General features: G+C 37.6%; 3 protein-coding genes and 1 long non-coding RNA gene across 7 annotated transcripts in view; 2 read left to right on the forward strand and 2 right to left on the reverse strand.

Annotated features, from left to right (window-relative positions):
* LOC133843547 (E3 ubiquitin-protein ligase TRIM9) overlaps window positions 1-25500 on the forward strand; it is a 101544-nt gene that overhangs the window by 43135 nt on the left and 32909 nt on the right. The gene's annotated exons all lie outside the window — the stretch shown is intronic.
* Window positions 5224-5768, forward strand: LOC133850121 (uncharacterized). The gene is made up of 2 exons (XM_062286112.1): window positions 5224-5382; window positions 5437-5768. The coding sequence occupies exons 1-2, from the start codon at window positions 5363-5365 to the stop codon at window positions 5612-5614; spliced, it is 198 nt and encodes a 65-aa protein (XP_062142096.1). The 5' UTR covers window positions 5224-5362; the 3' UTR covers window positions 5615-5768.
* Window positions 6389-6798, reverse strand: LOC133850122 (acylphosphatase-1). The gene is made up of 2 exons (XM_062286113.1): window positions 6644-6798; window positions 6389-6593 (listed from the first exon to the last, which is right to left on the reverse strand). Exons 1-2 carry the CDS (start codon window positions 6706-6708, stop codon window positions 6479-6481), a joined length of 180 nt encoding a protein of 59 aa, XP_062142097.1. The 5' UTR covers window positions 6709-6798; the 3' UTR covers window positions 6389-6478.
* Window positions 13973-15733, reverse strand: LOC133850697 (uncharacterized). Its single transcript, XR_009895683.1, has 2 exons — window positions 15467-15733; window positions 13973-15341 (listed from the first exon to the last, which is right to left on the reverse strand). It is a non-coding gene; the product is annotated as an uncharacterized LOC133850697 (long non-coding RNA).

The raw sequence follows: 25500 nt of genomic DNA on the forward strand, positions 1-25500 counted from the left end.
GTGTTTTCTTAACCTGTTGCATCAATTTGCTTCAATAATTGCATTTTGAGAAATGTAAATTCTTTTCGATTTAGTTACATTCTGTCTCTCTATTATTATTGGCCTTCCCCTTCTGGCCAAAGATGCGAGACTCGTTGCCTTGGGCGACACAACTGTCAGCAATTTACATTTGACACGCCCAAAACAACTCTAATTACCCGTTTGACGCTAAAGATTCAATCTGTCTCTCTCTATCTCTGTATTTTTGCCTCGATAAGGTTTCAGATAAAATTCCGATTGCTGTGTGGTAATCGATACAGATTTTAACATAAAATTGACACATTTGTCGAAATGTCTGAAATAGATTCATGAAATTTAACATCAAATTGTTGGTCCCTCCATTTCACCGAGAAAAAGGGAAAAAAGGGGATTTCAAAATTCGCGTTGGTGACATTTCAATTGCCTGCGGCTGTGGGCGTTGTATGCGCTGATAGGCGTGGTCTGTCGCTTTCGCATAATTGAAATTGACATATTTCATTGTCGGCAAAAGGCCACGAAAATTGCCAAAGTATATTTTCAATTTTCATCACATTTAAGTGAGGGTAGCGCACAACGGACAAAGCTTCGCATTGATTTGCTTTGATTTTCATTCATCGCCCGCTGTCAGAGTTTGTGCCTTTATTTACCATCGTATTTTGCTTTGTTGTAAAGCGCCCCAGGGGCTAGCCAAAGCCTGAAGATAGAGAGAGAGAGAGAGAGAGATATAGAGAGAGGCATGCAACGCCATCAGCAGCAGCAGCAGCTTAGGCTTGTAGCTTTGTCTGTCGGCCTGCTGGATTTTTTTTTTTGTTTGCATCATATCGACGCGTTGAGCCTTGTCGTGGATTTTTGGCAGCTTTAACAGGATTAGACGCCTGCGGAGCACGAAGCCTGATGATGATAACGATGATGAAGTTAGCTCTCAGTTCACTTTTAAATTGTTAAGAGCGAAAGTTGTACAAGCGAAGTTAAGGCCAAAAATAAAAATACTATTAATCAGTCAAGGTTCTCAATGTGGTATTATTCTGAAAGTATTCCAACTGGGTACGCTATATTTGATATCTCAAATATACCATAGAGTACAGAGTATACCAGACTATTATTGCACAAATTACTTTTTATTTTATACATCTTATTAATATGTATTTAGTTGCTTAAGATAATACAAAACTTGCTATTGATTTGCAATTGTCCTAAGCACAATTAAAATCTAAATTTAATTCAAATTAAATTCCACTTGCAATTGTTGTATTAAATTTGTATTCGATTTTTGGCTATCGCAAAGTATTCGAGTTTGCAACTTTAAGGGGTGACAACAATAGCTCTATTGATAAAGTGGAGCTTTGCTCACTTCAGTGCTTCTGCCTCCGCTTTGTTTTCCGGATTTCGTTCTGTTTTGCCATTCGGCCATAAATTATAATGCCGAAACAATGAAATACTTGCACAATAAATATAGTATGTACAATATACATAGATAGAGGGAGGAAAAGAAGCCAGGAAAAAGAACAGAGAACAGGGCAGGTGGAACATTCGTATTTGGGTCAATTTTTGGAGCACTGTGTTGTTTTATCGCTGCCACAACAAGCGAAACAGAAGTGCCACAAATTTAAACACAACAATGAACAATATATCCGAGCAAGGAGAAAGAAAAAGAAAGACAAGCAGAAGCACAGAGGAAGGCGAGCAATAAAAAGAAAAACTGTTGCATAGCATTGGGCGGTGAGGCCTTCATTAAAATTGAAATAAAAGTGGATTGCACTTGGTCCAGCGCATTCTGTTAATATTAATGAGGCGGCAGACTCCGACTATGTATAGATAGCCTTTGTAACGAGTGGCGAGAGTTTTGTTAAAAAATGCGCATAACTAATTGAGTTTTGCAAAGCCAATTTGCTTGGCCAACTTTGGTGCCATTGTCTTTTGGATTTGGCCCAAGTGCAGAATAAGAATGTGGCCTGCATTTGTTTCGCTTTCGTTATCTTCGTTGGCCTGCTTTCGTGACACTGTGGTAAATGGAAATTGTCAAGTGTTCAAAAGGAAATGCTGAAGAGCAATGAAATGAAATAAAATTGCAATGCATTATCTTTAAAATAGAATACAACGAAACTTTCACTTTGTAACTATTTTCTTAATTTATGCTGTCCCAAAATTCTGTATAATTATTTGTATACCCACTACCCATAGGGTAAAAGCGTTTTATAATTTTGTGCATCTAGCAAAAGTGTGTAACGAAGGACAGAAGGAGTCATCTCCGACTGAGCTCACAAGTTGCTAAAATTATTTAAGAAATAGTTTTATATAATATATCGGCTTCAGTAGTTTTAGTGGCTTTGGTTGACAATCTGGTATACTCTTTAGTTTATAGTATATTTTAAAAATACTAAAATATACCGAATGTTATATTTGGTATATTAAAATATTTAATATATATATTTGGTATATTGATATACTATTAAATATACAAATTACAACATAACAAATATATCCCGAATTGTATATTTGGTATATTAAATATACCAATTATATCATACCAAATATACAGAATGGTACATTTGATATAATAATATACCGGATATCCAGTTTATTTTGGTATTTAAGTATATTAATTCGGTATATTTTAAGAATAAAACCGCATTGTTTAGCTTTAATAGAAAATGGGTAGCATGAATTGCTAAAATCTCTTTCATTTAGCTTCTCAACTATTTTACGCATAATTATAAATCTCTTGCTTTGATTGTGTGCTCGCATTCCTTTGTTCATAATTTCCTCAGATCTTTTATGCAAGTTTTATGTTCCAAAGCATTTGTCGAGTGGGCATTTTAAAGGCTGTGTAGGATGTGTAATTGACATGCCCGAATATCAAAAGGCTTCTAAGCTCAGTCCCAAAAAAAAAGGGCTAAAAGTTAGCTGGGACTTGAGCAGGCGGCATGCAAGTGGCATTTGGTGTTAAAAACCCAAAGCAGCTTCAAAGCCACGAACTTTTGACACTTGCCCTCGGGCACTTGGGATCGCTCGTCGCTAACTGGCCTGCAAATCAAAGCTGGCAACTGAAATTCGAAAAGTATTTGCCGCAAACAAGCAAAAGTTTTGTATGTTCGCATTCCGCGAGCGCGCCTTTAGGTATGCTATTGAAAATACTGCAAATACTTTGGGGAAAAACAAAACAAGATTTTTCCTTATCGCGTTTCATTTATTATGCAAAGTTTTCCATACTTCTGCTGTTGCTGTTGTTGTGAATATTTCTCAATTTGCTGTTGCTGCTGGTTAGGTGGGGAGGAAATCGAGCTAATCAAATGCGACATTTATCAAATTTGCACGCAACACGGCGGTCAAACATGCAAACTGCAAAATGCATGAGGATTTTCCAATGTTTGCGGGTGGCTGTGGCAGCAAGCCAAACGAGCTGCTTGTTGCATGTTGCACGTGGCAAATTAGCGCTGCACTATTGCGGTAACTATCAAAATTTTTAATATTAAATTTTTGTTTTGCGCTTCCACTTGACTGTAGCATGCAATACTATTTCTTTTTTGTAGAGGGTTTTGGCAGGGATTTGCGTCTAGACAAGTCGACTCTCTGCCTCATCCTAAGTGCTGCTGGATATGACCAAATCCTCGGTGGCTGCTGCTGTGGGGTCTTTGCATGTCTTTCGCATTGAGATTTGGCCAAACAGTCGTCGGCACAGCTTTTGTCGGGCTCAATATTGCGCGACGAACACGGTCTGCATTTGTAATAAGCTGCTGCTGTTGCTGTAGCTGCATGCAGCATGTGGCATAAAACCTTTCAGTGCTTTGGCTTTAACCGGAAAAAACGACTTGAAGTTGCTGCTGGGTTAAAGCCACAAAATCCACTTGCAAGCAGACGAATCGAATAATTGGTATTAATCTAGTTAGAGCATAACCGAAGCAAAGACTCGTTGCCATTTGTTTGAGTCGTTTTTAGAAGAATCTACATATTTAGGAAACATATGAAAGACTTGGAATAAGTAAATTTCATAAGTTCATTTGAGAATATTATTATTGAAAATGAAATCTAATACCTAGAAACGTAATTGCTCTTTTTGATTAACAGAATATAAGCAGTATTATCATCATTACTAATTGACAAAAGAAACATGTGAAAGAAGTTGTATAAACATAAATCTTTTTAAGAATATTTTAAGAATATATTTTAAATACCTAGTAACCAAAAGTATTTTGTGATTTAACAAAAGCATTACCTTTTCTAAAGTTCACCCTTCATCTAACTTTTTAATAACTTAAGCTTAATTTTGTTGCTAGCTCTAATCAGCTACAATTTTATAGCAAACGAAATATTAAAGACTTTTCTTTGCACTGATTAGATATTCGCCAAAAGCTTTTGTAAGTCTGGAATTTTAAATACTTTTTGCTATCTGTGATTAAATATTAGCAAAAGTTCTTATCCTTGTCGTACATAAAAAATAGTTGAAAACTTTGTGACTTGGTTTTTATCGCTGATCAAATATGCCCCAAAGACCACAAAGACTAAGTAGCATAAGCTCTCAATAGTTGCCGCAGCCATTTGCCTACAAACAGACTGTGATTAGCCAAGTTTGCGCTGATGTTTGCATTGAAGGCGCCACATTAACAGCTCAATTTTCGACAGTCTTCAGTTCACGCCTGGCTGTCGTCGATAATCAATAGGAGAATCAATGTGCCAATGAACTCGTCAATGAACTCGTTATCAACGCTAATGGCACAGTTGCGCTGCTGCATGCAACACAATGTTGCAAGCACGCAAGCCTTTTGCATTATGCATGCCACGCCCATCGCGGGGCGTTCTTCGCTCCTTTGCCCCAAAATGTAGCAGCTCTCTAGCTAATCCATGGCTTTTAGTTTGTTTGGCTCGTGCCACAATATGATTACAATAATTTGATGTGTGCTCCACGTTATATGTATGTATATGTTATGCATATTTTGGGGTCACGCACGCTACACAACAGCAACAAAAGCGGAAACGGAATTGATTATCGGCGCTGTCGAAACTTGCCCTGGTTCCTGCCATCTCCTTCCATTTCAGGCTTCTTGTTTGTCGGCTGCTTTTATCTGTTTGCGTGCTGCTTTGCCGTTTTGCCTGTTTTGTATTCCAAATACAAATTATGAAATTTAATGACTTCATTTTTTCTCCTTTTTTCGGTTAAAAGGTTATGACAGTACAAGGCTTATTTTGACTGTTAAATGTATGCAAAGTAGGCTTGGCTTAAACTCCAAAAATGTATTTATAAATTAGCTTCCTTTATTGTTTTGTAGTTCTCATACTTTTATCAAAATTCTCCGTGCGTAAACACTACCGAGTGAAATAGGTATAGAATACATTTCGAGGTCTAAAAATGGCTGACAAAAGTGTAAAGTACGTAAAAGTATAAAAATATGTATTGAAATGTTATTTTAGTATTGTATTTAGATCTCGCCCAAATCCTGGCATACAGTTTAGCTCAGCAGCTGGCACAGCGGAGACAACGCGCAAAATGTTGCTCTTCAAGCAGCTGCTGAAGCAGGAGTTGAGCCGAGATCGTGTGAGACCTCGAAGAAATGCAACAGTACGATATCGGAGCAAGCAACAACAACAACAACAACTGTAATCAGAGCAGCCATTGTGATTAAGTAAATTGTTACAACTGGTATTTGGAATGGAAACAAAAACACTTGGTAGTTTATTTACGACAATACAACAAATTTGGTTCTACTTTTTATTTTTAATAAATGTGTCTGTAAAATATTTCAATTTTCTACAAAGCTCTTGTTTGTTTTTGCAATTAGTTGTGGTTTTAACAGTTTATAATAAAGTGCCAGACGGCTAAAAAAAATAACGAAAGTAACGTAAAAGTCAGGAGTTGAGAGAGATATTCCCTTGCCAAAGGCAAACCAAATGGTGCGCGGCCTTTTTTAATTGCTGTCAAGCGCCAACTGTTACGTTGCAAACTCGCAAAACTTTTATTTATGCAAATTTTTTGTTTATTTTTGTTTTTAACTTGCAACAATATTTGTCGCTAAATTGGCAAAAGTGCTGTAAACTTTTCAAGCGAGGGAAAAATATTTATTTTGATGGCTGCGCGAGTAAATTGAAATTGTTCTGACAATTTGTTGTCAATGCGTATTTTGTCAAATGCTGCACAAATATTAGATGGCGCCCCATTTTTGTGGCGTTTTTTCTTTCTTTCGATAGTTGGCAAACTAATTGGACTCCAAATGGGAGTTGAACGCGTGTCCAAAGCAATTGTCAGGCCAATTCCCAGAAGCTGTGGGAAAAGTTTTTTTTTTGCTTCCCGCACAACTTTCGACATTTGTGGCCTGACCAAAAGTATTATTACAATAAAAAAAAAGTTGGACGTGGCAACACGTAGCAACGCAAATGATTTAGTCTTCTGACATATGTTCTATGTATATTTAGAATTAATTGCACAGCGGGAAATCGAAACAGAGACAGTTGGGGGAAAAGATGTCGCCTAACGTCGCACGGTAAACGAATGGAAATTGTAGTTGGCAATTGGTTCGTTTGGTGTGAAAATTGCCTTCTCAATGATGGAGCGTGGACTGCCTTTGTGTTGCAGCCACAGTTTCCTAAGGAAATCAAATTAGTAGCTGCTACTCTTAAGCAGAGAGCCACTCACATTTCAGAGATTAAATCTTGCGGTCCCTCGAGTATGCCCTTGACGGTGCCATTTTGTGTATTCATGCACCAGCCATTGAGACCCAATTCCTTGGCCTTATTTAAAGTGTGCTTACGAAAGTAAACTCCTGAAGAAAAGATCGAAGAAAATTACAATTGCATTAAGTATTTAGTTTCTTTTGTAGCTTGCCTTGCACACGGCCAAAGATCTCAAACATCGAGCTGTAGATCTTCTTGTCGTGTGTTACTTTATTGCCGGGAATATCTGTTGTCAATCTGGTAATCGGTGTCAGTCCATTTCCAACTGCCTTATTCAATGTCTTAATTTTGGTATTCATATTTGAAAGAGTTGAAAGCAAAATAATATTGTGTGGCAAGATTTAAAATATTAATGACTGATGTTGAAATTTGCTCCGAAGTTGTGAAAATGAATGAGAGAGAACTCAACCAAAGCTTCGATGAAATTCTCTAAGCAGACTTGTTATAGCTTACAAAATATACAAATTTAGAGACTGCAGTAGAAAACTGTATGAAGAATTAATTACAAAATTCGTATATTATCATATTTATCAATCCAACTATTTTCTAACAAGATTTTGGTACCTAAAGAAAAGCAGTAGCTGCTGTTAAAGAAAATATGAAGTTACTACTGACATTTAGTATACAAATATCAAGTGCATTTTAAATGAGATCATTAAGTGGTCGTTTGAAAATTTATGGCACGCTCATTATATTTATTTGCTTGAGAAGAACAACAACTGTTGTCGTCATTACTCTCTGGCAAATTATGATGCCTCTCTTTCAGCAGGTGTCATTGAACACTGAAATCGCGTACTTGTGTAGCAAACGAGCGAGCAATTTAAATATATTGCAGTTGTATAAAAAAAAAGAGACTATCTAATATTTCAAATAACAGTTTGCTCGTCAGATCATCAGATTTCCGCACTTTTGCCAAGACGAAGAAAGGATGACTGTCTTGGCCATTTGAGAGGCTGCTTCACTTTTAGCGCTTCCGGTTCGTTAAGTTTAACAGGCGAAGCTGCTGGCTGCTGGCCACAAGAGAGACAACAAGACAGTCAAAGAGAAAGACGGAAGCAAAAGTATGTGAAGGGAGTGAAAAAGGTAGTTGAAGGCGACGCACAATGTGGTTGGTTGGTTGGTTGCTTCAGTGGAAACTTCAATAAAACCTTTGACGCTGCAGGCAAACTGACATTTTCCATTAAGTGCAGACAGTTTGCCCGTTTAGCAGAGAGCAGCAGAGAGAGAGAGAGTGGGAGAGGAGCTTGGCAACATTTTGGCCAAGTTTTATGGTAGCAAATGTTGTTCGCCTTGGACTGTTGATTATGATGTGTTCGCTTTGCTCTTAAGAGCTTCTGCGTGCCTTTTGCTCTGCTCTGCTCATCCGACATCTGCTGTTTATAGCCTGCTTTTAGGCGCATAACCAGCACACGCATTGCACTCAGCCACATTAATTAAAGAGCCGAGCAGTAGCAGCAGCAGCAGCAGTTGCTGTAGTAGCAAAGGATTTTTGCCAAGTTTTTTGGCCAAACATCAAAGTGTCATCAACAGGCAGGCAGGCAGGCTGGCAGCTCCTCTGCTCTGTCGACAGACGGCACTGCACTTCCGCACTTCCTGGCAACAAGAGGATGAACAAGGAAACGAACAAGCACAGTGGCGTTGACAGTGTGCCGTGACATCCTCAGAATGTCTTGCGCTTCCTCGTTCGCTCGAGTGTCCTTATCATTTGCGACAAATTCGCCGACAACTTTACTACAATAATATTTATTTTGAAAATATGCTAGAGTTTCTTCGACTACGAGGGACGAGCGGCACACTTTGAAGTGTTGCCAATGTGCAAAAGTAATCAAAATATTTGGTCAGCTTCTGTTGCAGTTCCTTCTCCAGCTCAGCTAGCAATTTTTAAAGTGCTCTTGGTCAAATTGGCGTAGGAAATTGAGTTGAAAGTTGAGCTCTTTAAATGCGACAAACTCCTTTAAACTGTCTGTGCGTCTAACTTGCCGCTGGCAGGCAATTCAAATAAAAGAGACGCCACTTTGGAGCACACTTTTTCTCTCTATCAACCACTTCCTCATCGTGTTCTCTTTCACTCTCTAAACGAATGAAATTGACATTTATGCAATTTGATTTTCTGCCGCACAGCAAATTAAATTTGCTCAGTTTGCCGACTACCCAAAAAAGTATGCTATGTTTATTTGCCCGCAGCTCAAAGCACACACACACACACATACTCATTCCATATCTGGATGTGTGCGTGTGAGGTTTTCAAACAATTTCACGTTGAAATTTGTTACAAATTGCAGTTACAATGGCGAATTTGCATAAAATTTCCATATGCGTTTTTGTTATGGCAGCCTGATTCTCATTTCGCTTTCGCTCACATTTCGCCAAACGCCAAACGATTTGCATAAAAATGCCGCCTCACTGACAAATTTCACGTGTCGCTGTGCAAATTTATGAACTCTTAAAATTATTTTCGTTTTTCCCCCCCTGTTGTCCCCTCCGATTCTTTTCTCCTGTTTTTTTTACAAATCCCGCGAGTCGCATAAAATTTGTATTTGCAGTTTCTCTATTTTGTTGTTGTTGTTGTTATTGTTGGGGGTTGTCCAGGCAGGTGTTAACATGTCCAAAGCCGCCACCATTTGCATTTTTAGCCAAGCCCAAGCAGAATCTCTCTCTCACTCGAAAAGGCGACTTAATTTATTTGCGCTGTCTAAAAACGCCAAACGAGCCTCTCAACCAATTTTCATTAAAGCACATAAATTGTTGTTTATGACACTCCACAGCCCCCAGGACACTTTTTGGGGTCACTGTTGCTGTCCTAGCAATGCACAGACCAGACCAGACAAGTTCCCTTCTCCTTCTCCTTCTCCTTCTCCTTCTCCTCCACCTTCACCTAAGTTGTCCAGCAGTCGAGTTCATTTCATATTCATGGACGCGCAATACACAAACTCCTTTTATTTAGCTGCTGCCTTTGAACGTTGACTGTCTTCCCATTTCCCCAAATTTTCGTATTCGTTAATAAAGTTTGGCAATTATCTTGGCTGCCTGTTGCTGTAATGCCGAGGATTTAAGGTTGTGTGTGTAGCTTGTGAATTGCAGTAAAAGGTATTTTAGAGTTTAACTTTGAGCTGAGAAATATAAGTGCAGCTGAGCTGCATTTTATACTTGCATTTTCTATACAGAATTCACTTATCGTAATTGCTAAGTTAAACAGAGTGCAGAACGCTAAAATTTCATCTGCTGATTGCAGATGTTTTACACTTTGATATGGCCCAAAGTTGGCATAATCGATAGTCAAGCCAAAAAGCTGTCTGCAGCTGTTCAACATCATTCGAAAGATATGCCATCAATTTTATAAAGTGCAAAATATGTGTGTGTGTGAGGGAGAAGTGGAATGAAAGTTGCGAATATATATATATATATATATATTTATATAGATAAAAACCTACCTCAATATAATTGCATTACACGTGGTTGTCACTAGTGAAAAACCACACACGTAAAAACAAAAAAAGCGAGAAAAAGCGTAAAATAAAACAGGAAGCAGCAGCTGTCATACTCGGATAAACCACATGGGCCACAAGCTGAGAGAAATTGAGGCTGAGAGACTTTACCCAGCAATGAACCCGACTCATATCTAAAAATGACTTGGCAGGCGACTTTTCATATTTTTGCCCCGATCCGACAGCTTCTCGTCCAGGGCGTGAAAGTTTTCCCCAAATCCTTTTTCTTTACCTTCAGCCAGTGCACACACACACACATACACACTTCAAGTATGCTTAATGCCCCAGACTTCCCACTTCCGCCATCTTCAGCTTCAGTTTCCATGTTTGATGTGGTCTAAGAGTATGCAGCACAAATCACCAAAGCGCCAACGTCTGGAATTTATGCGCCATCTTAGAAGTATGCAGACGTGTGTGTGTTTGCGTGTGATCTCTGTGTGATTTGGTGGCAACACTACGAGTCTTAAGCTGACACTGATGTACGCCATTTGCCGTGTGGGCGTCTCAAATATATGAACGAGCATTGCTGCGAGGCATTCAAGCGCAAGCAGCAAGAGAAAGAGAGAGGGAGAGAGAGAAACATGGCTTGCCCATTAGCTCTTCAAAAAATTTCACTTCTTTCTACTACTTTTCTCCCCGTCACGAACTGTGTAAATATTTTTACAAAATTATTTTACGCTTGAATGAAATGAATCGAGAGCAACCGGTAGCGGAAATCACTTATGACATTTTCGATCTATTGATTTTTTATGCTTCAGCACACTTTTTTTTTGGCTTCGGGTTTGGGATAATGATTTGACAAAATGGCCACAGCTTAAAGAGGAGATTCTAGTACAACAAAAAGGGGTTGTGCTCTATAAAGTAACAGATTTTATGTTGCAGCTTACAAATATAAAATGCTTAGCCCATATTTTAGTCGATTTTCTAGACAATTTTTTTAGCTGCATAACAATTTCCTTTAAATTTAGTGTCTAATTTGAAGCAACTTTATGACGAAGCTTGAAAATGGATAAGTATATATTTATAACTTCAAATTAATAATGTTGAAATATAGCAACATTATTATTACCTAAATTGGCCAACTTCAATTTCAGTTAACTTAATCATTGCCTACTTAGTATGGCTTTTAGTTTAACAACTTCGAGTTGAATTATATGCCTCTCCGATTCACTTAACTTTGTTCGCAGAGAATTCCAGCAGATGCTTTGCCATGTTGCAACTTACACAATACAATGTGAACATGAACAATGTATCTCGATGCGTGTGTGTGTGTTGCAAATGTAGATACATAGATACTACTTGTAGTAACTGCACACCTGGCAAACTGATTGTAACTGCAATCAGTTTGGAAGTAAAGCAACGACTACTACAAAGGCGACGACGACGCCAACGATGACTGTTTGCCAAGTTGTAATAAAGTTTGGTAAACAAGTTGGGATGCACACACAATAAACATTGTGTAGAAAATGGAAACGCAATACTACACACAATTCCCATTCTCTGCACAACATATTCCCTAACTTATCTTAAATTCTAATGCAATTGGCAAAGCCAAAGCCAAAAGCAGAAACTGCCTGCCTGGCTGCCCGAGTTTGTTTGTAAAGATTTTATACTAATGTTCCACTATTTTTCTTGCTTTTCCTCTTTTTGCAGGTATGTAACAACCGCCATTTGCTATGATGCTCATTGTTCATACACCTGTCTACGTCTCTTTCTATGTGAGTGTTTCTGTGTGTAAGTGGCAAATGCATTATATTCTACATTTACCTCTTGTGTATGTATTAGATAATAAAGTAGTCGAAATCAGTTGCCAGAGTGAGAGAATGGGAGCAAGAGAGAGCGAAAGAGAGAAGGAGAGCGGCAAGTGATTCTCTGCTTCGCTTAACAAAGCGAATGAAAATTGTGTAGCATACTTTTTGGCGTGTGGTACGTGCCGCTTATCAAATGCATCAGACTTCATGCTCAGCACAACAACAAATTCTACATGAGGAAAAAAGGAAAACAAATACAAAAGAAAAGAATGAGAAACAAACCACACACAAAAAACCAAAAACAACAAAGCACAATTCTGCATTGCCTCAGCTTTTGATTGTTGATTTCTTTAGAAAGTACTCTAAATGTAGGATACTTTGAACTTAATGTTAAAAAATGAATGATAGTGCTTTATATACACAAATATAAAAGATTAAATTTGTATACAGTGAATAATGCTGTTGTTAAACATATTTAAAAACTTAATTTCTCCACTTAAATTTGGGTTTAAACAACTTCAAAATTATACTAATGAAATTTACTTTATTATTATTATGAATTATTAAATTTTGTGTCTGACATTTTTAATAATTTGGGTATTTCTTTTAAGTACTTGTACTTTTCGTCAATTTTAAAGTATAGCTTTTAATTTTATTTCAAATTGCAGCGCATTCGAAATTCGTTGTGTCAGCTTCAAATTTTTTTATTGTGTTGAATTTTATCTTCTATTTTTTTATTGTTGATTTGTGCGCACTGCATCAGTTTGTAGTCTTTTTGTGCTGTTGCTGGCATGTGAGTTGTTTGCTTCGTCTTTTTGCCTGTTTGTTTATTTAATGTTATTCACTTATCCTGCAAAAAAGCAGCTGAAGGAGCAGCCACTGAGCAGCCAGAATCGTGCCTTCAAGTGAATAAAACTGACTACAGAAGTACTCACATTTCTTCGTGATTGTGAATGGGATTCATTGAGCTATTTAAGCCAAGTGTTTAAATTACCACACATTAGGCCTCATTCATTAGTCGAGTTAACGCCTTTAATGAGATAGCTGTAAGCTAAGTGGCAAAGTCCAAGTCGTTTTCGGTTGCATATTTGCAGCAACAATTAACGGAAAATTATGTGCATAATTATGGGTCCGGCCTTTGGCTAACTGCAACATATTTGCTAATGCAATTATTGTCCATAATTATGCGTTTATTGCTCAAATGAAATCAAAGACAAGGAAGGCATGCACAAACAATGGCAGCGGCCAGAAAGGGAAATTATTTGACAAATCAAACGATCACAGAGTGAGGATGAAGAAGAGAGTCCCGATGGGCAATTGCGATTGCCACCGTTTGACTGCAACATGTCTGTGCCCTCCTGTCTCTCTCTGCTTTGATTGGCAGCATTCCTGCTGTGTCTGGTCTGTTTGTGAAATGTTCATCCTCCTCCCCTTCCCTTTAGAAAACTTCGAATCCCTATTATTGCTCGCAGTTCGCATATTTTGGGGACCAGCTGCGATTGCAATGCCGATGCTGCCAATGCCAATGTAGATTTGCGATTGTTGTGCGTTGTTGTGCATCGTCAGACGCCCGATTGCATTTTAATCGCGTTGCTTTTGGCCATTCGCATTGTGCCGAGCACAGTTAATAAACTCGCGGGCCAAGTGCATCAGCAATCAGCGTGTGGCATGCAACCGCAGTATGGAGCAACTGAATGAATAAAACCAACCAACAACAAACAGTTAGCAGACTGCAAATACTCGTATTTGGCGCATTTTCGTTGGCAAGTTTTAAACACTTTTCGGCCACAATTTTAACCCAAAAATTGCGTTAATTTATAACAGAAAGTTTTCAAATTTGCATTGCAATAAATGAAGTCAAACACAGCATATCTTTTTAATTTAAATTCATAAAAATATCTGTATAAAAATGAATTGAAAACCTCTTTAATTTTTATATAGAAATATACAAATTTAAAGAGAGCACAAGAAAATATAAATTGAGAATTACTCAATTACTTATAGATTTAGTAGGAAACTGTAACATATTTTGAACTTCCAATTAAATATTTAAAATACTTTTTAAAATATATTTTTAGCTTAACATAAATAATAAAAAAAACTACTTTTAAGCAACATATTTTCAACATAATAAAAGTACTACGATTATATAAAAATGTAATTATCTTGTCGCACTTATCAGCTGCATTCAAAAATTGTTTAGAATTTGTAGTTAAAAAGAGTCTCTTGTTTATTTAAGCGCTGAGCAAATCTTTGCTAATTGCATGTCATAATTTCAAGTGGGATCTCTTCCAAGTCATTGGTTCAGTTAGCTGGCGATTTGTTTCTGTCAAAGCTGCCACAAGTTTTGAATAGCAAAGTTCAATGCTGCAAAAAGGCAATGTCCAATGTCAAAGAGATTTTGCTGTTGTGGATGCCAGCTGTTGTTGTTGCCCGTCCACAAATCCACAAATCCGTCGCAGCTCTCAACGATTTATATTTGCCATTTCCTGCCACAACCAAGCACACACAAACATTGTCTAGTCTCTTGTGGCACATGTAAGCCAGCCACAGTGGAATAGTGTAAAATGACAACAACAAACAGCAGCAGAACAGCAGAAGGAGATGGAGATGGAAGGTGGAGGGCAACATCGATGTGCAAACATTAACCCCAAACTAAGTGAAGGTCTGCCCGACACTTTTCCTAGCTCGAGTTTTATTTTTGGCCTCTTCGGTTATCACAGACTCAGACTCAGAGTCTTCCCTCCTCCAGTTTGTCGCCTGCTGATTTGTTGCTGATGTGTTCTTTCACTAAATTCACTTAAATGCTTGTTATTTCCGCATGTCTCTCGCCAAGCACCTCTGCTGCAGCTGTAGTTACTGCCAGACTTGCCACACAAATCTTCTACTTGCCTTGCCATTTCTTTTGCTTGCTTTTTTTTCGTTTGCCAATTTGCACTTCATGAATAAGATAGTCGACAGGGGGAAGGGCGGAGCAAGCAGATGAGGAGATCGACTGCTGCCCCATTAGACAATTTGCACAACGAATCGAATCGCTACGAATCGAAATCGAAGGCGTTGCCTCAGCATGTGTCCCCTAGAAATTTTGTTTGTTGTTGCTGGCCAAGTTAATTCGCACAATGTTTCACAGATTGCTGCATTTTCTTCTTTGCTCTCGACTAAACATCCGTTGACCGTTTAAAGTTCTTTCAAGTGCGAGCATAAACAGCAGATTTTTTTGTGTTTTTTCTCAAACATTTTACCAACTTTAAGCTAAACACATAATACCACATTTGAGCACGTTCCTTGGCAAATTCTCGAACGCAATTCGCTTGAAATCATATGGCAATAAAACTAAAAGAAACACACTGTGTGCAACAGAAATGGGGCAAACGAAAAGGTGTTGCAAATGCGCTGCTGCATGTGATGCATTTTTGATGACACACTATATATAGGAAGTCCAATGAAAGAGAGCGAGAGAGAGAGAGAGAATGAAATGGAAACGAAATGTGTGCTTCAGAAGTTTGCTGAACCATTTTCAGTTTTCATTTCGTCTTGGCAATGTTTTACCTGTCTCGCATTAGAGTTCTTCTTTTTGCTTCCGTTTTCTTTTCTTGGGGTTTTATTTCAGTTTAAGCAATGTTGTCATATCACGGTGTCTTGATGTCTTTGTGCCAAACAAACTTTAGCAAAATATTTGCCATAATAATTCCCAAAGTTTTACTTATACTTTTGTCTTACTTCAAGAGAAATTTATATGGGAAAATAGAAAAATGGTTTAATAGTATTTATTTCTGAGTTGAAATGAAAAGTTTGGGGATTTAAGTAACAGCATTATTTACGTATTTTGGTTTATAGTTTTCAAATGTTAAAATAATTTTAAAGCAAGTAAGAAAACTAGAATCGAGTGTGCTATACTCTAATTGGAATAAAAGCACAACAGTGCGGTATTAATTTTAAAATATACCAAATTAATATACCACAAAAATATTAAATATATATATGCCCTATATGGTATATTCAACATATAGAGTGCAAAATTGTAGAATAAACCGAATTAATGTAACGCAAGAATACTAAAAATATTCAAAATAAAAATATTTGATATATTCAAAATAGACCATAGAAGGCCAAAAATGCTGGACTCTTAGCCAAAGCAACTAATACCCGTAGTAAGTAAGTGTTATTTCAAGTTGTGCAACATTAAACTCAATTTCTGAATCACAGTTTTTGCACTGATTCTAATCAGCTTATTGCGTCTTGTCCTGCAGCGTTTTGATCTTTAATAATCCCTACACCATCTAGTTAAACAGCTCTGCTAATGGCAATTTCCTGGCTTGTCTTGCCAGCGAGTAGCTTGCAGTTTGTTCACGAATCAAACACATTATGCTTGAAATGAGCTCAACAAGGGAGACGCAGCACATCATCGATTCTATTCACATTTGTCTCTTTCACTGCAATGCACATAAGCTGCAGACGGTTCGGAAATCATAACGCACTCAGAGTTCAGTTTCCCAATCAAACTTCACTTCAACTGCACACGACGAGGATGTTTTTGGGGGAAGTGGAAGGAGAGTTGTTAGCTGGGAACAAAACCTCAAAATCGCCGAGTGTAGTGAATGCAAACGCAATAGACGCAGAGTCTCGATACAAAACTTGGCTCCTCTCGTGCTTTTCCTCTCGTTGTTGTTGTTTTTGCCTGGCAGCGTCGTAGTTCATGGAGCATAAAATGAGGTTATGCTCGGGCTGCTGAATGCTGGCTGCTGGCTGCTGGTTACTGCCTCATGCCTCACAGTCTTGTCGCTTGCCTCTTGGCAAGAGAGTAACATGTTTCTTTTTGCCTTCTGTGTGATTTATGAAGAGCAATTTTAATGACATTTCCCGACAAGAGTATCGACACAATAGCTGCAACGCTGCCAACTGTGCAACGTGCAACATGCGGCAAGCAGACTCGTTGTGGGTGCCCATCGACTTTCAGGCAAGTTGCCAGTCATGCGTGCGCCTCATAAGTGGCAGACATCGACATCGAGAGAGACGCTGCTGGACACACCTCAAACATGCAACATGCCACATGTCCAGCTCCAGTTTGTGCCACACTTTGCACAAATAATCACAGCTCATAAATTCGCCTTCAGTTCAATTGTCTCGCGAGATAAGCATAAGTTTAGTTGCTGTTGTTGTGATGCTGATGCCGTTTTATTGGGTCAGTTGCATGATTGCGCAATCTTTTGGCATAAACTGCACAATCATTTCAAGTCCAGTTCAGAGTCTATTGTCTTTTTATTTTTTGTTGAAAAATCAGTAAATAAATAACCCAAATATGTATTGCAGTTTGTCAATAGTTTTTTCCTCCATCCTTTACTTTTGGTCATTTCCATTTCAATTGCCTTTTGAGTGGAAAAATATGCAAATATCAACGAGGACAGACGAGCATGAGAATTGCTGCAACATCGATGTGCGGCAGCAGCAGCAGCAACAGCAGTAAATTGCAGTTTGCCAAAAACATTTTACCATTTGTTTGCTGCCCCCTTTAGTCCCCCTTTCCCCTCTCTTTCGCCAACTGCTTTCTCATACAGTTTGCTGTGGGAAATTTATGAGCAGAAAGCTGCAGCAATTTTAATGTGTGGAAATGAGAACTCTATTGATATATCGATATGCACATATTATTGACAGTAGCAATTGCAATATGTTCACTTATTGTTCAGCTATTCGGTTCTGTTATCCAATCAAAAGCGACAAAGAAATGGAGCTGAATGCAAATGTGGCCAGCATAAGAAATGTGGCATGAAATCACAAAAAAGGCTAAAGAAAAAACAATTATTTTGAAAGCAAAATTGAGTTACGAAAATCAAAGAAGATTTAACGATAATAAGTGTAGAATTTATCATATTATTGCTAAACCAAATAAATGCACAAATATTATAGATAAGTTGCTTAATTAATTGACAAACTCTACTTGAAAGTGGAATATCATATATCGATTGTGAAAATTATTAATTAATGCCCAAACTTTGGTGACAGCAAGATAAACTCTTCAATATAAATCGAAGCTTTATTGAAAGTTTATTAAGAGAATTATTAAATATTTGTTCAGAATATGTTCTGAATTTTGCATAACTGCATCTAATTAAATGATATCCATTTTCAGCACAATTTAACATATACTTCTTTAAGAAGTTTCATTGCAGCAAACTCTTCATTACTTCACTTTCTTAAAGCACCTTTGGAAAGTTAGCTTCACTTAGTTTGTTCAAGTTTTGTGTGCGGCACTTTAAATTAATTTCAATCTAAAAATTACGCAATGCAAGCAACAAAAGCAATAAATAACAATTCGATGTTCTTATCACATAATACGAAGCCCATAGTCAAGGCGAGGCCATAAATCAAGTGGAAAGCGCTTTCTCCCCTGCTCTCAATGTGTCTCTCTCTTTCTCTCACTTGTCTGCAGTACTCGTTGTTGTTGTTGTTGCTGTTGATATGGGTATGCGAGTGTAAAATCTAACAACGGCGTCGCGTGAATAATTAAAATGAATTGCCCAAAGTTTTTCTTATAGCACACTGCTCCCCCAATCCTCAAAGTTCGATAGCATTTCCCATTATTGCTTTTTAAAGTCGTCTAGCCACACATGTGTGTGTGTTGTGTGTGTGTGCGTGCGAAATGGATGAACATTTCTAGCATAATATTTTGATAGCCTCTCGCCAGTCAAAGCAATAAATAAATTAACACCAAAAGCTGATGATGCTGATGAGGATGCACCGACAAAAGATGAATGAAAAATTTCGTCTGACAGCTAATCGGTTTTCCACTTGGCTTTTCCAAATGGCCATCATAAGAGGCCATAAGGCGGGGTATTAATAAGCTTTTTATGATCTATAATTTGTTCGAGTGTTCGAAATATGTGTGTAGCCATTGAAAGAATATGCCCCTTTTTGTGTTGTAATTTGTTGCATGATTGATTTTTCTTTGCACTGTTCGATTTTTCTTTCTTTGTGTGGTGGATTTTCTGGTGTTGTTTCGTTTAACCCCATTAATCAATGGGTTGCCCCGTTTTGTCTCGCTTTGCATATTGCAATTCGTTGCGCTTGAGAGCGATATCACCAGTAGCAGCAACAAGAACAACAACAACAATCACTTGTGCGTTGTTGTGTTTTCGGGTTTTGGATGCGCTTGGCTGTTTGAGATTTATGACCCTTCAAAATGCAATTAAATTTAATTGAAGCGCGAAAAAACGCACGCGATTGTTTGTCTTTTTCACACGCCCCAAACTGCTCTCTCTCTCCTTTTCTCTTCTCTCTGCATTTCTTTTGCTTTGGGTATTGCGACAACTCTGGCTGCAATTTTGGAGTCACTCATACGCCCAGTTGGCCGTTTAATTAATGGGGCCAAATGCGTTTGCAGTCGCACAACAAGTACAAAAAACAAATTTAACACAAATCTTTTGCAATTGTACATTCAATTTCAGTTCAGTCTACCGTTTTTTCTCTTTTTGAGTGTTTTTCAAGCACTTTTGTTATTTGCAGTTTTTAGTTTTGATAAAGTTTTTCAGTTGTATTTTGCATTTATGTATATTTTCTTTGGCCGTTTTTCATGCTTATCATTTATTCATTATGTGCTCTCTTGCAAGCCTGATTTATTGTTGAATCCGACAAGTACATTCATTCCTCAACAATTCAACAATATTTGCATTGAGGTGTGAAAATGAACATTTAATTATTTAAACAGATGCTGTTTTTGTTGCTGTTTGCTGCAGCTGTTGTCAGTTGTTCTTGCATTGTTTGTATTGTGGTTGGATTTGCGGTTGTCCTTTTGTGGTTTCAACTATTCAAGTCAAACAACAGTCGCAAACACTCTTTTTTGTGCAAAGTGAACAATTAAACTCATCGTAATGAAATTTATAGTGAAGATATTCAATTATTAGCTATGGGCTTTCATTGAGTGAAATTGCACAAACAATTAGATTTATGCAGAAATCCTATTGTACGCAAAAAGGCTTTAGCATTGCCAACAAGGATATATTGAATTATTTATGATTGTCAATATTTGTGAAAAAGTAAAAAAGAAGCCGGGAAGAACAAAGTCAAAAGACAACGACACCGAGAACGACAACAGCAGCAGCATCTTCATAAAAAGAAATAATAATATTTACAATAAATAAAAGCGCACAAACATCAAATCACAACAGGGATAACAACAAATATTTATGACGCGGCAAAGTGAAATATGAAAAGGGGCGGAAAACGCACAATGAACATAGTTGGATTTTAGCACGTACCACTGACGGGGAAAATGAGGAAAAAAGCAGCCAGCAGTCGTTGCGAAATTGAAAAGGACAAGTTAAGCGTTTAGGACCTCAAGTATAAAAATACAAAAAATACACAAAAAAAAATATGAAAAGAAGTGAAAGAAAGAATAAAGAAACGAGTGGAAAAAAGGCTCTGCAGCAGCCGCATAAAACGTTGGCTAATAGAAAAAGAAAAGGCAGCGGCAAAAGCCGCATAATAAATCATGGCTGACTGGCTTTGGCTTGACTCGGTCTTGGTCTTGGTCCCGGCTGCAGTGGCCAGGAGGACATAAAGGACATTCGCATGTTCATAAAAAGCTAGTAATACAAGTATATACACACAAGTATATATGTAGCCATGTAGAATATGAAAAAGAAATGAGAAATAATAGCAAATAACCAAAGCTATAGTCAAAGCGCAAAAGCAAGCGACAAAGTCAATTATGCAACAAGCAAACTGAAAATGGAGACGGACGGCAGCCGTTATGCTTTAAATAGACTGCTGCTGCCAAAGCCAGACGGTATTATTGAAATATTAATGATCCAACATTATTAAAAACTTCCAAGCAGAGCAGACAGCAGCAAGACAGAGACAGCGGAGACAGGCGAGACATAAAACCAAATCGTTGGCTGCAAAGTTTTCTGTTACGAAAATCGAATTGCAAATTGCAATCAAAACTTAATCAGTTTAGAGGCTTAGACTTGACTAGCGAGCTATAGACAGTTCCTCGCTCTCCTCTTTCTAGCATATTATTTCCCTTCAGCCAACTTTCGACTGTTATGTCCCCTTTTAGCTATTTGCGCAGCTTTTCATTAGATGAAAAAGCGCGTGGCAAAAGCTCTGCCAAAAATGTGAATATTTTCGAAAATTAAAAGGATTTTGCGCGTCAATATTGACACAAGACTCCAGCGGGCAGCGCTTGCTTTGACTGACTAACTGAATGAATGACTGACTGACTGACTGGTCGGACATGCCAGCACGAATTTCGAGGGATTGTTTCCCATGGCCAAGCCAAACGAAAGGCAAACACTCATTCAGCAATTTCGAGTGCCTGAGTGCAGCAACCAGCTTTTTATTCATTTGCTCTGCCTTGCTTGTTTTATTTTTATTAGAGTATCCCATGGTTATGATGTGTGCCACAATTCACAAGACTAAAGATATATACATATATTTGCCATTTTGTTGAGCTGACAGAATTGCAGCAAATTTTAATGGGTTATTTGAGTACTTGGCTATCTATTTACTATACTATATGTAGCTGCAGTTGATTGATGATGAAGCACAGCACAAGCTATGGGTTAAACGAGAAGTTTAGCAGTAAATGAATTCAATTTGTATGGACAGAAAATTTAACAATGAAGTTAGTTTTAAGAGATATGAGAAGTACTCTTCTAATATTTCCTAATTTAACAAATCTATTACTTAATTGAACTTTGATGGACTATCAATATATTTTAGAAATCTGGTATGCTTAGTAATCTTCGGTATATTTTGGTATGAACTTTTATATTAATATACCACATATAGCTTTTGGTATACTGAAATATGTTTGCAATAAATTAATTTTGTATATTTTTTTAATAATACCGTACTTATATAGCCTTCGGTATATTTAAGTTTTCTGTGGTATATTATTATGGTATATTTTAAGAATAATACCATGCTGTATTGCTCTTATTCAAAATAATAATAACAATGAAATTCCATTATTAGAAATTACATTTAACTAAATTAAATTAAATAAATGCTGCAAATAATAAATTCAAATAATGGTTATAAATCTTTTATTTAAGTAGCAGAAATGTGAAACGCATGTTTCCTTGTATTCAATTAAAGTGTTATCAATCTTATGTCTCGTTTAGCTAATTGATTACTTACCACCGCAGTGTTATCGCAGCTGTTACTGTTTGGCGTTAAGCCCAAATCTCACCTGCGTTCCCCGTCAGCTGAAATAAATCATAAGTCAGCCTACATACAATATATATAAAAAAAGGGAGAAAAGAAACGCTGTAAAAATTAGCGCAAAATAATTACGTGACTTGTCAACTAATTACAATATTACGTCCATCGGTGGACATCCCGTCGCTATACGCTTTTTGTCTCCTGTTGCCAATCTCCAGCAGTTATGAGCACCCCAATGTCACCTCCCCTTCTCCCTCTCTGCTCTAACTACCTGGCTGGCTTGGTAATTAACGCGTGTCATTTATGCGTGACAGCGAGGAAGAGCAGCTCATAAAAATGCCACGCGGGCGACACGCGAACATAATTTGTTTAAGGTGCCTGTTCCTCTTCTCCCTTGCTGTTGTCATTTTTATGAAAATTCTGCAATAAATTAAAAATTATTGCCATACTTTGTTTCTTGTTTCTGTTTCTTTTTTTTTCAGTTCTCAGTTCAGTGTAGCTTAATTTTATACATATTCCTTATTATTTTCATGCCATTCTTGCTGCTCATTTTATGTAAATGTTGCGCACAGGTGATAAAGTTGGCCATTGCCGTGCTCCATTATTCATTGTAGCGCCATCAAGGATGCTGTGCTTCTCGGTGTTATTACAATTTATGCAGCGGCATGTGCAGCAGCCAGCGAAGCTGACTAAAATGATGGCCTATTTGTTGCTAGATTACAACGGAGTCCCCAGAGATCATTTCGATGAGCTAAGAAGCCATTTTCGGAATTTAAATTCATAATAATATTAGGTATTAAATAGACAATTGAAGCGTGAGAAAAGCGATAATACTTTTGATTAATTCACAGTCTAGTCGTTATACTTTGACTTAGTAAATAAAAGAGAATTCAATTTCTATATTCTTAAATTTTCTATTAAATTTCCTTACCGTGCTTTAACATTTCTTCATCCCATATTCATTTCTAATCTATTGTTTAGCCATCAGCATATCCTGACTATATTTTTCTTTTCATTGAGAACCTTTTCTCTTAACCTTTTGCTAAAAATTACAACTCATTATGCGATCCGCCCAATTCGTTTTTTTCCTCAACGCTTTTTATATGCATTACGTCTCAATTTTTGTTTCCTTTTTTTTATTGAAATATACACGCAATGTTCGTAGCCAATCAAGTCGCCTCTTTCCACGGACGTAAACTGTGACAGCCTTAAAAAGCCTTTTTCGATTGCGTTTTGCCCATTTTGCGAGTTTGTCGTTTAGGGATAGAGCTGAAAAGAGGAACAATACACAAGCGTGACAACGCCAAATGTGACTTTGAAAATTTGATAAATGACCCAAAGTTCAGTTGAGACGAAGTCGACATCGACGACGGTCGCTGAATGTCTGGGAAATGAAATAAAAATCGAGCAATAGACCCAAAAAAAAAGAAAGCACCAAAAGCGGAACTGAAATGCCGCACAAGGAATAAGGAAACGCAAAAGAGAACTAAAAGAATGAATGAATGAGTGAGTGCATGAATGAGTGAACGAATCAATGGAAATGGAAACGTGCTAGGCAGCAAAACGCAAAACAGAGAAAAACACAAAGCGAACTCGCGACACTCTTGACAACAAACAGACGGCGACGATGGAAAACTGCGGCCCAAGGCAATATCAAAAGCGCCACATGTGCGTAGACTTTTGTTGCAGACTGTCGTCGTTCTTGTTGCTGTTGTTGTTGTTGTTGTGTGGATACATTTAGGCGCCCTCGACTTTGATTTGGCGTCACAGTCGCAGTCAAAGTCAAAGTCAACTCGACTCCAGTCGATGCGAGTCATTCTTCATTTGAAATGCCGGCAGCGTTGTCGTTGTCGTTGTCGCAGGGAGCTGCCACGCCCCTCGTAAAGCCCACACACACATACATTGAAACACTTCTATCAGTGGCCAAATTGGCTTAGGGATCTTGAGTTCTTAACTGAAAATTGTTCGACATTTATTTTGTGCTTATTTGATACTTTTTGCTACTTTCTGCCTACTTTCTTGCGAGTCGTCTCTTTCCTTTCCCCTTCTGTCTCGGGCCACATCAAATATTGATATTAAAAAATCGCATCACGTCGCTTAAGTTTGTAAATAATGTTCTGGAAAATTTATTAGCCAAGAACTTAGCAAGGTTGCCTTCCCAGCCTATTGACGAGCCATTGAATGCCTTTGTCGTCGCTCGTTGGCTGCGAGTAAATGTGATTTTCTTAAGAATTTACTGCCATGCTCTGGGCATGGGTTAGATGTTGTCTGGCAAACTAAGAACGAGCTGTCAGGTAAGAGTGAAAGCGAAAGGCTCAATGAATTTTAATGCGATTGCAATTGGCAATTGATGAATGCATATAATTGGGTTTTAAATTGAAGTATAGTGGGAAATTGTTGAAGGGATTTCTATTTTTGGAAAGTTCTTACAACTTTCTATACATAATTGAATATGGATAGACAATATTCATCAATTTCAAGAAGCATTATTTATTTCATTATAGAAACTTTACCGTCTTCCAGAATATAAGTGACGTTTAAAAGAATCAACGTTTTTATGCATTTAACTCAAACATTTTCGATCGAAACTTTTTGTTTGCTCCCTTTGGCGCTCTTTAATAATTCTTTTAATTTCATTATTAGCTTACAAATTGATCAGAATTTCTTATGTGGTTTTCAAATCCACTTTTCTTTCATAATCTAATTTTAAAATGAATTGAGTATTGACAGATAATATTCATCAATTTCGATGCAATATTTATTGATGATTACTTGCTTAAACATTCTCGGCTGAAGTATAATCTTTCTTTGCTCCCTTTACTACACATTTCATATCAATTTAATCAGTCCCTAATGTTGTTTTTCAAATCCACTTTTCTACACATAATCGATCTTTAAGCTCTTATTTCAGTCAATGTCATTTCATTTAATTGCAACTATTTGCCAGTTGTAGCTTTTAGCTTTCTGAATCAACTTCCGCCACGTCTTTTATTGCTGCTTTCACTCAGTTAATTTTGCAGACTGACGTTAAAACAAAGACTCCAAAAAAAACGAGGGTCGAATTGGCTCACTTAAAATGCCAGACACAAAACTGGCCTGCCATTGCATTTGGGGTTGATAGCAAAGAAAAGAGGCAACGGAAAAAAAGAAGAATTAATTTCTTCTTTAGATAGAGCAAAGTTGCTTGCAGACTCGTAATCAATATAATTACAATGGCTATTCGAAAATGTCGCACACGTAGTTGCGGCATGCGGAAGATTGTGATAAAGCGGGAGGGAGAGAGAGAGAGAGTAACGAAAAATTGGGCAACTTCGAAGGCACGTAGCATTTGGCAGAGCAACAGGAAATAATACACATACGCACTGTGAGCCGTATCGAAAATTATAGGCAAACATTTGGCAAGGGGCATGGGCAGGACG

Source organism: Drosophila sulfurigaster, chromosome 2L, assembly GCF_023558435.1.
Source record: "Drosophila sulfurigaster albostrigata strain 15112-1811.04 chromosome 2L, ASM2355843v2, whole genome shotgun sequence".
NCBI lineage: Eukaryota > Metazoa > Arthropoda > Insecta > Diptera > Drosophilidae > Drosophila > Drosophila sulfurigaster.

Excerpts from the sequence above, each read along its gene's own strand:
- LOC133850121 (XM_062286112.1), top strand. The coding sequence starts at position 5,363 with ATGGCTGACAAAAGTGTAAA. Across the intron at positions 5,383-5,436 it reads ATGGCTGACAAAAGTGTAAA|ATCTCGCCCAAATCCTGGCA; the intron begins GTACGTAAAAGT and ends TATTGTATTTAG.
- LOC133850122 (XM_062286113.1), bottom strand. The coding sequence starts at position 6,708 with ATGAATACACAAAATGGCACCGTCAAGGGCATACTCGAGGGACCGCAA. Across the intron at positions 6,594-6,643 it reads CAAGATTTAATCTCTGAAAT|GAAACTGTGGCTGCAACACA; the intron begins GTGAGTGGCTCT and ends TGATTTCCTTAG.